This window comes from Chanodichthys erythropterus, chromosome 13, assembly GCF_024489055.1.
Source record: "Chanodichthys erythropterus isolate Z2021 chromosome 13, ASM2448905v1, whole genome shotgun sequence".
Lineage (NCBI taxonomy): Eukaryota > Metazoa > Chordata > Actinopteri > Cypriniformes > Xenocyprididae > Chanodichthys > Chanodichthys erythropterus.
In genome coordinates this window covers 31,701,091-31,718,732 of record NC_090233.1, presented here as the reverse complement: position 1 = coordinate 31,718,732, position 17,642 = coordinate 31,701,091, and the positions used below count along the sequence as shown (strand labels likewise).

General features: G+C 36.1%; 1 protein-coding gene across 1 annotated transcript in view; it reads left to right on the top strand.

Moving 5' to 3' along the window:
* Positions 1 to 1,288: 1,288 nt before the first annotated feature.
* Positions 1,289 to 17,642, top strand: part of tacr1a (tachykinin receptor 1a) — a 37,655-nt gene continuing 21,301 nt past the window's right edge. Inside the window, exons 1-2 of the mRNA XM_067405694.1 lie at positions 1,289 to 2,034; positions 12,453 to 12,647. Of these exons, the coding sequence (XP_067261795.1) occupies positions 1,628 to 2,034; positions 12,453 to 12,647 (602 nt within the window). The 5' untranslated portion in view covers positions 1,289 to 1,627. The remainder of the gene's footprint in view (positions 2,035 to 12,452; positions 12,648 to 17,642) is intronic.

The following is a 17,642-nucleotide window of genomic DNA, read 5'->3' as shown; positions in this document are numbered from 1 at the left end:
AGCTACAGAAATCAGTCACGAGAAACAAAGCAATTAATAAAACCTCACAGCAAAAAAAAAAAAAAAACAAGTCACTCAGATAATCACAAATCAACCTTCTATTTATATTAAAATCCAAAAATAAATAAATAAATAAAAGAAATTGAATTATTCACTAAAATGCTGAAAAATTGCTTTGTAAAGGGCAGTTCCTTGGGCTTACTGAGTCATCTAGTATCAAAACATCCCTTTGTAATGTGGACACATTTGAATAATGCACGCATTCTGTATGCTGAATGATGGCAGTGAAATTATGGCCAAAAGAATGAGAACACCCTCTACAGAGCGGCATCCATACAGAAGTGATTTACTGTGTCTGATGTGGAAGAGAAAGACCTCCACAAAGCCCAGACCTGAACCTCAGCGCATCACACGTCACAATGATGCTCCTATGTCCTGTTGAACATTTAAAACATATTTTAAAAGCATTAATCCCACCCTTTGCAGCCATAACAGCTTACAGTTTTCTTGGTAGGCTTTTCACTAAATTTTGGAACATGGATGTAAGGATTTGTGACCATTCAGAGCATCAGGGAGGTATGGCACAACACTGACGATGGGCAAACGTTGGCTTGCAGTCAGTGTTTCGACTGATTCTGTAGCTGTCCAGATCCAGTTTATCTGAAAAATAATAAAAGTTGTGTTTACTCTATGTCCATCATGTATATATTGTCTTAGACTGGCTGATTGAGCTCACGTTTAACGCGCGTTCAGATGGAACCACCAGGGGGAGACCGTGAACTTTAATTTAATTAGACTACTTGTGTCAAAATTGAAGCGACTTGGTATAGTTAAGTCATTGGTTTGATGTCGAACGGAACTGGCAAAAGACGTTCACAGTGCATCATAACAAGTAATTTACCGTTATCAATGTCAAAAATTCGAAATTATTACTATATATGACTTTTTCTCTCCAACCTGAAAGAACCAAACAACATCTTTCAATTTACATACAAGGTGAGCTCTGAATTAATCGCATTTCATATTAAAAAGAAATGGATTTTCAAGCCTTGATTCTTTTTGTTTCATTATCTCACACAGCATCTGCGCGCGACCAAACATCATCTTTCAATCTACGTGGCACACCTGGCGCGCTCTGAATTACATATGCAGAATAGATTACTCAAATTCCGTATTAAAAAAGAGAGAGAGAGATAGAGAGAGAGAGAACTGTATTTGAAAGGACTCGTCCCTTCTTTTCCTCTCAGAACCGCGTGTTTGCAGCATCTGCTCATGTGTGCTCGCGACTTCTCTTTTGGCACGCGCTGCGCACTTGGCAGCGACGCTCAGAGGAGTGAGGTGTGTGTAACCAAGAGCTAAAATTGGTTTCGTGATGAGGAAAAGTGAAGGAGCAAGCCGTTGTGATCAGTTCTCCTGTCTTGTTTGAAGGAACACAGGGTTCATCCTTCCTTCTCAGAGAAGACAACTGAAGAATACTATTCGGAACACTTGTTGTGCCAAGAAACTCAATATTTTTACCTTTTTTTCTCTTGAAAGGGAACATGGTCGATTGAACATTAATACGACATCCAGCAAGAAAAGAAAAGAAACAATATTTAAATCGCACTTAACAATTTTTCCAATAGGAATGGATTCGCTCATCACTTCCACTGACTTTCAAAGTAACTGGACGAACAACTCCATCGCACAGAATGAAACCGAGATATACTGGAACCAGTTTGTGCAGCCGGTTTGGAGGATAGTGCTCTGGGCAGTGGCTTACAGCACAATTGTCATTGTCTCCGTGGTGGGCAACATCACGGTAATATGGATCATTTTGGCGCACAAACGAATGAGAACCGTGACGAACTATTTCCTTGTGAACTTGGCGTTCGCTGAAGCGTCAATGTCCGCATTCAACACCGTTATAAACTTTGTTTACTCCGTGCACAACGAGTGGTATTTCGGACTCTATTACTGCCGATTCCACAACTTCTTTCCTATAGCCGCCGTCTTCGCTTCTATATATTCAATGACCGCGATTGCGCTCGACAGGTAAGTTCCTTCATTCCCATTCACACTATGGCACGCGCTATGAGCGCGGATCTCAGTCAGCAGTTGTTCGCGTGAGGGAACATTGGGTTTCTCGTTCACTGGCTGTGCTTGCCTGTTCTGTCGTTGAAAATGTACAAAATATAAAGTACGCTGTATCAAATAGGCCTTTAAATGTGTTCAAAATTCAAATGTCTAATTTGTTCTTAGTAAGCCCCTTACAAAAATGACTAGTTTCCTGCTGATTGTAGAACATAACAGTGACATTTTCTTATCAGCCACCCCGTATAGGAGGGTCTAATTCAGTATATTCAGTTCAATATTTTTTACTCCACAAATCTAAAAACATTATAGACATAGCCTAGGTATTCAACATAATACAATGTCACAGATCACCATTTTCAAATGTTTATAGAAATGACAAAAAAAATAAGGTGAGGTGAGATTTTGTGTCATCCTTGGTCAAGAGGGGGAAAAAGAATATTGCTCCAGGGGCATTTTACCCCAATCTTAAAAAGAAAAGGTTTTATATAGGCTATAAGCTTAAACGGTTCAGGCCCTTCATGAACCTTTCAGGGGTTCTCATGGGATCATTTTATGGATTTAGTTTTAATTAATTAATTTTGTTTGAATCAATTTTTAATTTTGCTTACAAACATACTTTATCAGTTTAAAGTTACATTAAAAATGAAAAGTAATATGCAAATTATTTAAGGCATTCCTCCATATAAAGCCATTTGGCATAAATGTGTCTTTTAAATTGAGTCAAGAAAGAACCGTATAAGGGTTTATTAAACCCCATTGGACCTTTTTTCTAAGAGTGTACCCTATGGTTACAATGGATATGTAGTTATTGTTGCTAACATTATAATGCAAACACAAGTGTAAAATCGTAGCTCTTTTCAGGTCCATATTAGGAATGATCACAGCATAGATGGCAGAGTTCATTCGTCTGTGATGTCATATGATAGATGATGATTATTTGTCATCCCACTCATAACATACAATAGTCATCGTTTAGAAACCTTAATTTCTTTAGTCTGTGTGTGGTTGAGATGTGATGAGGTAATTGTAAGAGTGCCATGTCTGCCTTGTTTCTTCATTCATCAGTTACCATCAAGAACTTACTTATCAAGAATAAGGCATTAGAAGGCCCAGATTTCAGTTAATGTCTGACCTTTCATCATCCCATTCTAATTATAAGATGTCATGTTTCCATTTTTTTTTTTATTAGCACAGCTAATAAAAAAACAAAAAAACATGCCTGCTTACATTTATCTACATGCAGAAACATGAACTTTAAAATTCCATTACCTGAGAGACCTGTAGGGGAGATGGAGGGCAAGCTTCTTGGGAAGACTGCTGTGTGTGTTCAGGTCCTTGTAGAGGAAATACTTGTCAGAGCACTAACGGGTTATTTATATTAGAAAGATTCTTTTGAAAAAAAAAAAAAGAAAAGCCAAGATTACATTCTCTCTAGACATATTTTGAAGCACACACAGCAAATTAATCAAGTGTTTACAAACAGATAACTTAGAGCAATGCCTTGTTTTTTCTTATAGAGAAGACATTTACAGAGCCTAGAGCTTTTCATTAAGCACTCCAAGTAGTTCTAGGAGTAGTACAATCTGTAGAATTCGAGCTTGCTTTATCTTCCGCCAGTTTTAAGTGATTTCTGTCATGCAGTGATTTGATTATCATCAACTAATGGGCAATATGAGGTTGGAAAACTGAATTATGCCTAAAGATGTAATGTAGAAGTAAAATTTAATTAGCATTCTCAGAATGCTTGGTTCCTGACAAACCTCAAATTGTTTTACATTAGATGAAACAGTTAAAGTCAGTATGAAATGAAAATTCGCCCTATCCTTTTCTTCTAAATGCATTTTATTGATCATATTGTGATCATCCATACATTTCATTTTTTTATTATTATTTTTTTGACCTCATAATATTTAAACAAAACGCCATAACTCGATCTATGGTAAAAACGACTCTGAATTCTCTCTGGTGATTATTCTTCAGTCCTTTAGTATGCTTAAAACCCACCCCTTTCTTATAATTGACTATAAGCTCATAATCAGATCAGCCTCCATCCAATCAACAACCAGACAGAACCCCATGTACGTCACAATACAGAGAAAAGATCTGTCTACTTTCATTACATTGTGCCTTTAGGAAAATCCAAACATTAGCGAAAGGCACAATAACAAAGCCGTTTGAAAAAGTTTTAGTGTACACTCAGCGGCCATTTTGCTATACACTTTGCTAGTACCAGGTTGACCCCTTTTTGCCTTCAGAACTGCCTTAATTCTTCATGGCATATAGATTCAACAAGTGCTTTTAGTCCATATTGACATGATAGCATCACACAGTTGCTGCAGATTTGTTGGCTGCACATCCATGATGCAAATCTCCCATTCCACCACATCCCAAAGGTGCTCTAATGCATTAGAATAGTGAACTCATTGTCATGTTCAAGAAATCAGTTTAAGATAATTTGAGCTTTGTGACATGGCGCATTATCCTGCTGGAAGTAATCAGAAGATGGGTACACTGTGGTCATAAAGGGATGGACATGGTCAGCAATAATACCCAGGTAGCGTTTAAGAGATGCTTAATTGGTACCAAGGGCCCAAAGTGTGCCAAGAAAATATCCCCCACACCATTACACCACCAGTAGCAGCCTGAACCATTGCTTTCATGTTGTTCACACCAAATAATCCTACCATCTGGATGTTGCCACAGAAATTCGAGACTCATCAGATCAGGCAACGTTTTTTGTAATCGAATTGTAGCACCAGTTTCCTGTTCTTAGCTGAAAAGACTGGCAACCTGTGTGGTCTTCTCCTGCTGTAGCCCATCTGCTTCAGGGTTTGGTGTGTTGTACGTTCAGAGATGCTCTTCTGCAGACCAGTCTGGCCATTCTCCTCTGACCTCTGGCTTCAATAAGGCATTTTCACTCTCAGGACTGCAGCTCACTGGATATTTTCTCTTTCTCTGACCATTATATGTAAACCCTAGAGATGGCTGTATGTGAAAATCCCAATAAATCAGCCGATTCTGGAATAGTCAGACCAGCCCGTCTGGCACCCACAACCGTGCCATGTACAAAGCCACTTAAATCACCTTACATCCACATTCTGATGCTCAGTTTTAACTTCTGCAGATTATCTTGACCAGTGTACATCTCAATCAGCTTCCTATTTCAGCAGTCAGGGCACTGATCAAGGAAGCAGACATTTTAAGAGACCAGAGAGCATCGATGCTCACTATGTTCCCTTATCTGAAGTTCTGAAGTGCAAAAAATAAATCATGTGAGTCAACTCACTACACATAATGACATGCAATGGATGTTTTTTAAAATACAAACTATTATTTAGTTGTATTTCAGCCTAAACATACATCACTAGATAGGAAATTAACATAATAACATCTATAGTTTATTTACGGCTGAAATGTTGCATGTATATACAACAAGCAAAGTATTTATTATAATGTAGCGTACTTTAAATAACATTAAAGAATAATGTCAGAAAGATATCGGTTCTGATGTTGTTCATAAATAATAGTGATGTTGTACAATGAGGACGTTGCCATTTCACCAAAAAATCAGTCATCAGTGTCCCAATGTGTAGTGAGCCAGGGTCTTTACTGTCCTTACCAATGCCCAAATTTGTGTACACAATATGCTGATTCATGACCAGTGTTGGGGAAAGTTACTTTTAAAAGTAATGCATTACAATATTGGGATACTCCTTGCGTTACGTAGTTACTTTTTATGATAAATAATGTGTTGCTTGTTTTTTAAAAAAGTTCTATTTTTGGCAAATGTCAAGGCCCTTTCACACTAAAAGTGACATGAATAAGCCCCAGGCTGAGGGAAAAGCATATTTACACTTGTAAAGTAGAGGGTGCAGCTAAATCCTTTCAGCTGTGCTGACATTCTGGATTAAAGAAGAATAGGATACAGAAGAAGGATCTAATCTAAATCTAATCTAAATTACAGGTTTGCATACAATTCTGAGATTGCATTTCACTGTTTTTATTCATTTTGAGGAATACTGAATGTTTTTGTGCAAATGAAATGAGTAAATGCATGTTCACTTGTAGTCTAGAGCTACAGTAACCATCATGTTTACACAGCACACACAACACCTCTGCACTTTATTTCTCTCAACATGGGAACGGGAGAGCTGTCAGTCAATAAATGTGAAAAAGTAACTTGCATTACTTATTTGAAAATTTTTTGTTGTAAATTGAACAAATAATGTGTTACTTCACTAGTTACTTGAAAAAGTAATCTGATTACGTAACTCAGGTTACTTGTAATGTGATACCCTGATTGAGACACACCCCATGTCCACATGCCTAAATGCATTGAGTTGCTGCCATGTGATTGGCGGATTAGATATTTGCATTAACGAGCAGTTGAACAGGTGTACCTATAAAGTGGCCGGTATGTGTGTACATGTTTTTAACATTTATATTTTTAACATTTATTTACATGGATATTACTTACTATTTTGCCTTACTGTTCATATTATAATCATCCAGTAAAACCCGGTTATGAATAATTATTGCAATATACTCTCCTCAGCACTTTGGATGTTGTTTTGCTTGCCCAGATTTCAGTTCTGTTGCTCTGGTTGAGTCATTGTTGCTTTGTTAACACATGCAGACAGGTATACATTCACAAACAGCAGCAGGGCTGTCACCTCTGTGCAGACAGATCACTTGGGCTAAACTGCAGTGTGTGACAAAATTGTGTTACATGCTTTGGTAGCAACAAACGATTGCCTCTTTGCAACTTTGTATGCAGTGCATAGGGGCGCCGCACTGAGGGGGCGCCATTGTGCCAAATTTTTTTTGAAAATCTTTTTTAATAAAACGTTTAAAATAAATTTTAAAATTATGTTTGTTGAAAAATAATGTTTGTTTAGCATTATAAATTAGTAAAAATATATATATATTATCAAGTGATATTAACCGCTCACCATTTCAACAAGAGCCGTTGCTCGGTTACGCACAGTCACATGTCCAAAATGCACAGCGGAGGGAAGCGGTCTGGGGCGCAGAACAGAAAACGTAAAAAAGAAAATTAAAAACAGTGTCTTAAAATGAGGACATCGATGTCCAAGAGGATAAATTTGTAAGTATAACCTATCATTATCAATGTAAGTCTTTGATGTCATACACCGGTCGGTCGGTCTGTCTGTGTGTAGCGCCGCTTCAAGTCTTTTATGAATGGTCCCGTGAATCACTTTTGTTACATTCACAACGCAGATTCAGAAATGAAACACTGCTGTGTATTGCGTGGAGACGAACAGTTCTGCGTTGTCTTTATAGTTTCATTGGCAAAATTGAACAAAGCAGACAATAAATTTGGGACAAAAACAGCACTCACTATCTTGAGTTTTATGGACATTCTAACTGCATTAAGTTCTATCGCGTAGTGAGTTGTTGCTCTGCATTAAATCCCTCTTCAGGCAACGGAATGTAATGTCAGATGTGGGTTTGGGGTGGGACAAGGGCATTAAAAATTTTAATTTTAAATCGACAGTAAAACGCAGGAAGTTTTCTGTGAGGGTTAGGAGATAGAGTACAGAGTGGCAAGAAAATTGAAAAACCATGATCTTGCATACCCCTCAGCAAATGTGCAGTTGTGCCCCTGCTCTTTGTCCAAATATAACATCTCACATTCTCACTTGCCTCACTTATCAGCTGTTTTTACTTTTCATTTCTTGCATTTAAACACATGTAGACCTAAAAGTGCTGGCAAGCACACACACCTCAAAGTCAAGCTGTAATGACATGCTAAAGAGCTTTTGTGTGCTGGTATAAAATGGCACATGGCTCAAAAGACTCAAACTGTCATGTGTGGCAGGAATAGGATTCCATAATAAAATGACAGGACTAAAGCTAAATTTGAAAGAAAAGCACTGCAAGCATTAAATTGTGTTACCACACTGTCCATCTCCGCTCCCTCTAGCATGTTGTCATTATTGATTTAGCCCTGCTGCTGTTCAGACCGATGATCTGTTGCCTTGAACTCCATTTATGTCAAACAGATGTGCTTGAATGTATGTCAGTGCTGTGTCTGACCTCTTCACCTGCTGGAGAGTGTGCCATGAGTTCATTGTCAGTTCCTCATTTACTCACTCATCTTCTCTGGCACTGTATGTAATAATGTTTTCCTTCAGGGCATTACGTTTAAAAAATCTGATTGTCTATTACATATGAGCTTAAGTGTGTGTGCCTGGTGGTGGTTTAACTGTAAGAGTTTCCCTTTATCAGTGGAGTGGAAGTTCTCTCATTTTACTAAATTACAAATTTAAAATTGATGTTTTTTTGTTTCTCTTTGATGTTTTATTTTAATGCTTTGAGGCAACAGATTACAAAGAATTTCAAAGCAATAGTTCACCCGGAAATGGACCTTTTATAATCATTTACTCACCCGTATCTTTCTAAACCTGTATGAACGAAAAAAAAGTATTTTGAAGAATATACTGCATGTTCTTCTCTCTCTCTCTCTCTCTCTCTCTCTCTCTCTCTCTCTCTCTCTCTCTCTCTATATATATATATATATATATATATATATATATATATATATATATATATATATATATATTACATACAGTGGGTACGGAAAGTATTCAGACCCCCTTAAATTCAATGAATCTCATGATTCTCATTTGCTCTGACATGCACTGTGAGCTGTAAGGTCTTATATAGACAGGTGTGTGGCTTTCCTAATCAAGTCCGAATCAGTATAATCAAACACAGCTGGACTCAAATGAAGGTGTAGAACCATCCCAAGGATGATCAGAAGAAATGGACAGCACCTGAGTTAAATATATGAGTGTCACAGCAAAGGGTCTGAATACTTAGGACCATGTGATATTTCAGTTTTTCTTTTTTAATAATTCTGCAAAAATGTCAACAATTCTGTGTTTTTCTGTCAATATGTGGTGCTGTGTGTACATTAATGAGGGAAAAATGAACTTAAATGATTTTAGCAAATGGCTGCAATATAACCAAGATTGAAAAAATTAAGGGGGTCTGAAAATACTTTCTGTACCCACTGTATAAAAGTGAAAGTGTGTTCCACAGAAGAAAGAAAGTCATATGGTTTTAGAACAACATAAGGGTGAGAAAATATTACAGAATTTTCATAATTTCAAGTGACATTGGTTTTCTTAACAACAACAACAACAACAAACAATAAATATTCTGTGTGCATAAATATTCAATACATGCAGGGACTCTATATTTGCACAGAAGAAAAAAACAATTGTCTTAACAAGGACACAGCTGCCTAACAATTGGCCTGAACCTATAATTTATTGAAATAAATTGATCATTATTCAGGTTGTGAATCTAAAAGACAGCTGAGAATATTAAGACTAGAGCATTCCAGTAAGTTGAAGACTAATTAAAAAAAGTTAAACAAGGAGAAGGAAATAAAAGTTCAAACAATAGCCAAATGTTTGGATGCCCCATGGGTGCCATTCTTATTGGTCAGAAATGTTTGTTCCTCAAAACCCTCTGCACACACCAGACAGAAACTTATTAATAAAGTCACTGAGAGGCCAGTCGTCACTTTGAAGGAAATACAGAGTCAATTTTCCAATAAAGGAATAAAAGTGAACCAGTCAACCATATCAAGAGCTCTGCTTAACATTAGCTTGAATGGAAGGATGTCAAAAAAGACTCCATTACTGCCATGCCTGGAGTTTGACCAATAGAATAAAAGTAAACCAGATTTTGTGGTCAGTTGAGATCAGTAAGGATGTGGTTCAGAAGTAATTAGCAATTCTGCTTCCATTTACACTTAATTGATTCCAGTTTCATTAACTTCTTTTGAATTTGAAGAAGAAATTGAAAACATAAATGCAATTCACTATATATAGCAACACAAGTGGGATGTTAACAGTTAACATGAAGGAAAGGAAAAAACTGAAATTCTTTTGAATATTTGTTATTGTCAAATATTAAGTTATGGTATTATAAATAATATTGTTATTATTATTGGTTGATGTTATTGGCATCGTTAGATGATTTACTTGAAATCACCCTAAAATAAAAATGTATTGTAATTCATTGCATTTTTCTTTAATCAAAGACCTGTCTCTGCTTAGTTTATATATATATATATATATATATATATATATATATATATATATATATATATATATATATATATATATATATATATATATATATATATATGTATATACACACACACACACACACACACACACAAACACTATATATAAACCCTGTGTTGAAAACCCTGTAACACCTTTGGTCTTCTCGGTCAAAATCCAGCTTTAAAAATTGCTTGTAAATCTTTCGTCATGCCATTTTATCACCAAATATTGGATTCAAGCTTTTTGCCAACTTTTTTTCTTGATTTTTTTCTTTTTCTTGAACTGATTGATCGTAGGCCTCATTGAACTACATAGAACCTTTTCTTCGGAGAGTGTTGTAGAGACCACACATTTTTAATGTTGGAATTCAGAATGGGAGTCTTTATATTTTTCAAGGCATTGTAAGTGTGGCTAAAACCATAAGAAAAATGCACACCAGACACAGATTCTGAGGGAAACAAAGCAATGTCTGTCAAAGCCTGACCTTCAATACCATCGCACAGTCTGAAAGTGGTACATGGTATGCTGCATGGTTTCTCCCAGCTCCAAATGACTAAGTTATATAATTCTTGCCACAAGTGTATATTCATTGTCAATATAACTAGAATAGATCCTATTTATTATTGCAGAGCTCATAATATCACAATGCTGCATTTGCCTGTTGTACTATATCACAAACCCAAAACTATTAACTGCACAAATCCACTATTGTAGCTTCAATAGATTAGTTTGCATGTGTGTGTGTGTGTGTGTGTGTGTGTGTGTGTGTGTGTGTTTGTGATTTATTAAAAATGTAAAAATGCAGAATGTTTCTGTGATGGTAGGTTTAGGGGTCGGGGTAGTGTAGGGGGATAGAATGTACAGTTTGTACAGTATAAAAACCATTACGCCTATGGAATGTCCTCACCTTGCTTTGATAGCAAAACAAAACCTGTGTGTGTGTCTGTGTGTGTGTGTGGGGGTGAGATGAGGATTTACTTTCTGGGCTTCGTTCCGTTTTATAATGATACAGCTACAAATGATTTAAGAGGATTTATCTTAGATACCACTGAGATCTTTGTGTCTGGACGGAGACCTATGTGTTTATGTACGTGATGAAGTCATGTGATGTGTTGACAGCTTAAATTGTTGAGAGTGCAGAGCAGCACAATATCTCTTGCTTTCAAGCACAGCTCAAGCAGCAAAGTACGAATGAAGTTCACACTGAGAAAATAAGTGTGGTTGTAAATTGGTCGAAATGTGTGCTGAGTGCCAAATCCACAAACAGACTGTTTGTTTTAATTTACTCGCCCTAATGTCATTCCACACCGTAAGACCTTCGTTCATCTTCGGATCACAAATTAAGATATTTTTCATAAAATCTGATGGCTCGCCAAGGTCTGCATTGCCAGCAATAACACTCCCTTTTTCAATACTCAGAAATCTACTAAAGACTGTTTTAAATATATCTTTAGTAGCTTTCTGGGCATTTGAAAGTGTTAATTATTTTTGCTGGCAAAAAAGGCCTCATTGAGACATCGGATTTTATCAAAAATGTAATAATTTGTGTTACAAAGGTGTTACGGGAGTGGAACGACATGAGGGTGAGTAATTAATGACAGAATTTTCATTTTTGGGTGAACTAACCCTTTAAACAGTTCTGTCATGCGCTTTAGAACGTTTTAGGAGTTCCCATCATGGGATCATTTTATGAATTTAGTTTTAATTAATCATGTGAATTAATCAAATCACATAAAGGGTTCAATATAAATCCCAATTGAACCTTTTTTTCTATTACATTTTTCTCTTTGAAAACAATGAATTGTTGGACGTAAGGATTTTTTTAGTAGGAAACATATGCTATTTAATGAGACTTTAAATTTGACTTAAAAGAGGTCAATTAACTTTAATTTAACAAATGCATTTCAGACTTTCATTAAGGTGATTTCATAAAATACATTTTTCTTAACTAGAATAGAAACATTTGAAACATACAATATTTTCTGAACCACAAAGTATTCATTTGCATTCATTTGTATTTGTGTTCATAATTAATTTTTTTTTTGTTAATTTTGAATATTCATAATGAACCTATTAATTTTTATGAATTAAATTATATATATATATATATATATATATATATATATATATATTTTATTTTATTTTTTTTTTTTTAAGTTCAACTGGAAATAAGCTTAAAGTAAAAATATTAAAAAGATTTTTTAAATACCTCACTGTAGGCTACAACAGATGTGGCGCTTTCAGTACATCTGTCTTGTTCTTCCACAGATATATGGCCATCATTCATCCCCTGCAGCAGAGGATGTCTGCAACACAGACGAAAGTGGTCATCGGGGTCATCTGGGTTCTGGCACTTCTGCTGGCCTTCCCCCAGTATTACTACTCTGACACGGACCAGCTGCCGGGCAGGGTGGTCTGCTACATCGACTGGCCTGAGTACACTCTCCTGGACTTCAAAAAGATGTAAGCATCTCACTTTTAACTAATCAACATGCTTATCACCCATGCTGCCTTTTGCTGACATTGGAAAATATTTAGGTTTAATATTTGAATGAGAGGTTTATGGCTGTAGGTGCATAGAATTTCTTTTCCAGATCGAATTTCACCAACATTTCCGGATATTGCTGGAAATATTACCTTTATGACTCTCTAATTTGGAGTAATCAAAAATCAGTGCTGCTTTCCCCCTAAGTGTTTACTTATATAACAACAGAGAGGAGCTTCATTACAACGAAAACATTAAACACAGGAAAGTCATGGTCCTAAGAGAGAGAAAAGGAAAAAGTGCAAGACTATTAAAGCAAACATAATTGGAAATCATGCCCAAGGGTAAATACAATGACTTTACAAGAGCAGACGCTAATGACTATTACTCCTCCAAACTGTGGGGTATACTCTCAAAAAGTTGGCTTGCATGCAGATTGACATTAATCTGAAGTGCTGAGGTGTAATATAAAGTTCTGTAAACATGGTGCACAAAGCCGTCGTCCAGTAGGGTTCAGTCCAGCGAGTCCATTAGAAGCCGAGATCATTCTGCAAAGAGTTTTTATGGGCGTCACTTTGTTTTAAAATGCAGTGAGGACAGTTGTTGTGGTGGTGGGGGGAGGGGGGTGATGCACAGATGTGCCTGTTATGATGTCACAAAACCGCTTAACTCACGAAATACGATTATACACAAATAACTCTGCTAAACAGAGAACTGTTTTCATAAATAGTGCATTTGATGTACTGATCCAGATATCAGGTATCTATTGTGGAGTATTTGCTCATTTCCAGGTTAAAACTAAAACTTGTAAATTGAAACATTAAGATTAGAAATGTGCCAAAAGTCATTTAAACAGATCTTAATGTGATTGATTAGAGTGTGTGTCTGACAACATTGACGCTGCCACTTAGATATAAACGACTACAATGAGCACTTAGCAAAACAATAACAAATTCCAGCACTGGATTATTACTCATTGTAACACACTTGAACACTCTAAAATTAAATAAAAACTTCTGCGCAACAATAAGAGATTCTTCTTCTTTATTAGATATATCACTGCTGTTATCTTTGCAGAGAAAGACACCATACAAAAGTGTCATTTATCACCCCCCCCCCCCCCCTCATTAAAAGCCTAGTTTCTCTTTCTCTCTCTGTCTTCTGTCTCTTTTAGTTTCTTTGTTAGATAATCTCTGTACATTTCAATCACCTGTTTCTGTTATATTCCTCCTGCCTTTACTGCTGTGAGTGAGAAGTGCTGCCCCTATGTGTTAGTTAGCGAAGAAGTCAGCTTTCTAAGGCACTAGAGATGTTTCCTTAAGCACCCACCATCTCTTTCACTCTCTTACTCACTAAAACTCATTTAACTTTTTCCCAAAACTCTCCTCTTCCATTACTGTGTCTTTCACACCAGTTGAGATGTGATATACGATTTTTGCTGGTGTTTCTACCAAAGGTATGGAAGCTAACACATCCAATTTTCTACCGTACAACAAATGTCTCTGTTATTCACACTTAACTGCAAGACACATTAATGAATCTTACCCTTGGTTTCACAGACAAGGCTTAATCCTAGTCTCAGACTAAAATACGTTTTTGAACTGTTTTAACTGAAAGCAATTTGCAGTGATATATCTTAAAATATGTCAGTGCCATTGCTTTATCTCAAAATGCACACAAGTAATGTTTTTTTTTTTTTTCTAAGGAATGTTTATGATTGCTACTTAAATGTCCCAATTGAATTAAGGCCTAATCCTGGCTTAATCTAAGCCCTGTCTGTGAAACCAGGCCAAAATCTCTGTTATTTTCTCATTTTACACTACAGTTATCCTTAAACTGTTAGCTGTCAACCCCCTTTTTTGAGCATTGATCTTAATTTAAAGTTCTAATTCATGAATGCTCTTTTAAAAAGACACTCTGCACTTATTATATAAGTAAAAGCATTTCAAAAAATTAAAGTGTAAACAGGACCATTTCCATGGTAACGCAATGTCCAATTTCAAAATGGTTTTCACAGGATGAATTTTGAGTGTTTAAGCTTTCGAATGATACTTAATTTATGATGATTACTAAAATATGTGATAGGCAAAAAAGGCAATTGTCTCACTACTATAGGCCACTTACAGCTAACGGGCTATAACAAGATCAATTTACTTGAGAAGCAATATTGTGTAAAACAATAAGACCGCGTTTACACATGGTATTAACTGGGTTTTTTTTTGTGATCAAAGCCAGGGGCGTTGCTACACTCTTAGAAATAAAAGATCTTCATTGGCATCTACAGTTCCATGAAGAACCTTTAACATCCATGGAACCTTTAGGATTCTTTAGATTATTTAAATGTTCTTCACACCAAGAATAACTGGTTCACTTAGGAACTGTTCGCTGAAAGGTTCTTTTGGGAACCTTCCATGGCATCACTGCAAAAGCCTCATTTTGGAACCTTTATTTTTAAGAGCACGGGGAAAAGGTGGACTGTATACAGAGGCATTGGACACACTGTTTCCGACTATTGCGGATAATTATGGATAATTAATCTAAATAACAATGTAATAATTATAAAATAACTCTTTCACAGAAAAAATTATTCATAAGCGCAAATTTTACAGAAAAAGTGCCAAAAGATTAAAGTCTTTTTGATTGGAATAGAACATCACATCCATTTGCGCAGTTGCATACAGTCACCCACAAAAATTCAAATATTTCAACGCACCCTATAAGCTCACATCGGGTCCACAAATTCAGCATTCAAACTCCAAGCAGCTCCCATACTATTCTCCTTTGGAAATTAATAACTTCCTGTATGTCGTTTGTCAGAGATTGTGAAAAGGCGGCTTATACGATCATCCATCCCGAAATTGCAGCCGTCTTCTTTATCCTTTTCATTCCATTCCATTCCCGCATCTCTCCTGCAAAGGTGATGTATTGTAAATATGAGGAGAGTGTCTCGACAAAATCCAAACACAAGTGGTCACAGGATACGCATTTGAAATGCATGTTAATACCAGGTGGAAATGCTAACGCATCTCGACCCATCTTAAAACCAGATGTAAACTTGGACTTGTTTACCGGAATACATGTTGTAGTAGATTTATTTTTCTTGCCTCATTGGCAATAGTTTTTTGTGAGGATAAACTTCACTAAATATTGATAGATTTATGCATTAAACAGGAAAAAATAGGGTAAAACTCCCTTGAGATGTTAAAGTAGATTTTGAATAAATAAAAACATTTTTTTTTTGGAAGGAAACACAACTGGTTTTTTGGAACATCAGAGGTTGTCTTAACTGAACATTTTCAATAAATGATAGAAAATTTAGGTAAATTTTAATATATCATTTTAAATACCTATTCTTAATTCGTGCAGTTAGGCTAAAATAATTAATATTAAGGTTTAATTGGTGTGCCTTCTTTAGAAAAAGTCTCAGATTAAGGCATTCTAAAAGAGAAGGGGTTTTAAGAATCTTCAGGAGTTTTTTAATGAAAACCAAAAATGCTAATTACATTTATTTTATTTTTTTTGTGCAATGTATACCAGTAACTTCTAAATACATCACCAATCTCACAACCATGCAGAAAATAAAAACTGAGCATACAAATCTTCAGAGCCACATGAGATTGGATGCACTCAGCCGGAGATCAAACTGTCTTCAGCACTGTAAGCATTGTGCCATTCATCAAAAACAGCTTAAAGATTGGTATGTCCTACATGAGATACTTTAGTGTAGCTCATTATTAAATATTCTTCAGACCTTCACACAAATTTTACACTCATAAATAAAATCATACTATACACAGCTTGAACTGATTGATTATAAATATCACATTTATTAAACGAAAATAAATCCCCTCATATTCAAATACTCTTTTGTAAATCCATAATTTAAGTGTCATTGTCATCCTGTCAGCTACAAATAGGATGCTATAACAATCACACCGTCCATGTCTGAATGGATGCAGCCCTTATTATTTTCATAATGAAGTTATAATGACTTGTACAGATGGGTCAAGTGCGGCGAACCGAAATGAGACCTGTCTCGTGTTAACAAAATAGATACGTCTGATTAGAAATGACATCAGGTCTGTTTTATAGCTCTTGAACTGGGTTTGAAGTGTTGCACAGCACACTGTCTCGCTCTTATTCATGGCTTTGCCATGCTGGGTGTTATAATAGACTGCAGACACATGCCAGAGTATAAATAGTCCACTGTGTTATGAAAGCTCACATGCGACATACCTGACATGAGTTCACAGGCTTACATTTAAATGCTGACAAATTATCTGTATGTTACTCAAATAACATTCACACACGTTTACATATACTTTTGCTCTCACACATGCAGACCACCCAGAGGAAATATTTTTTTTGCTCAGAGAAAGACTTAATGTTTATGTTTCATTTAAAGTCACCATGAAATGGGATAACCTGTCACTGCATGAGCAAACCACAACAATCCAATGATCCAGTTAATTCCCCATAGACACAATCAAATCCCATCCTATATTTTTTCTTGTTTGAGAAGAAGATTTACTTGGATATATGTCACAATAGGGGGAAAAAAATCTATTGCAATAGGGAAGAAAAGACTAAGACTAGATCTTTTACTCACCCTCATGCCCCACCCTCAAACCTGTATGACTTTTTGTCTGTAAACCACAAAAATATATATCTTGAAGAAAGTGAGGCTCCAATCAACATTGGATCCCATTGTAGCTTTGCATGATTAATTGGAAAAAATTGTGGAATTGTGATTGGCTTGGTGTGATTATCAAATAGCAAAGGCTGCGATTGAATTAATATTTGTTGCGTGTTTCAGAGTGAAGTTCATTAAGAGGTGAGAAGCTCATAAACCGGTGTTTTCAGCATCTCGATTCGCAGTAAATGCTGCTCCACACAAACTCATCTCTGAATCTACTTTGTGTTTGAGTCACTTCCAACTTTGGGACGCATTTGGAAACGCAACATGCACCAAC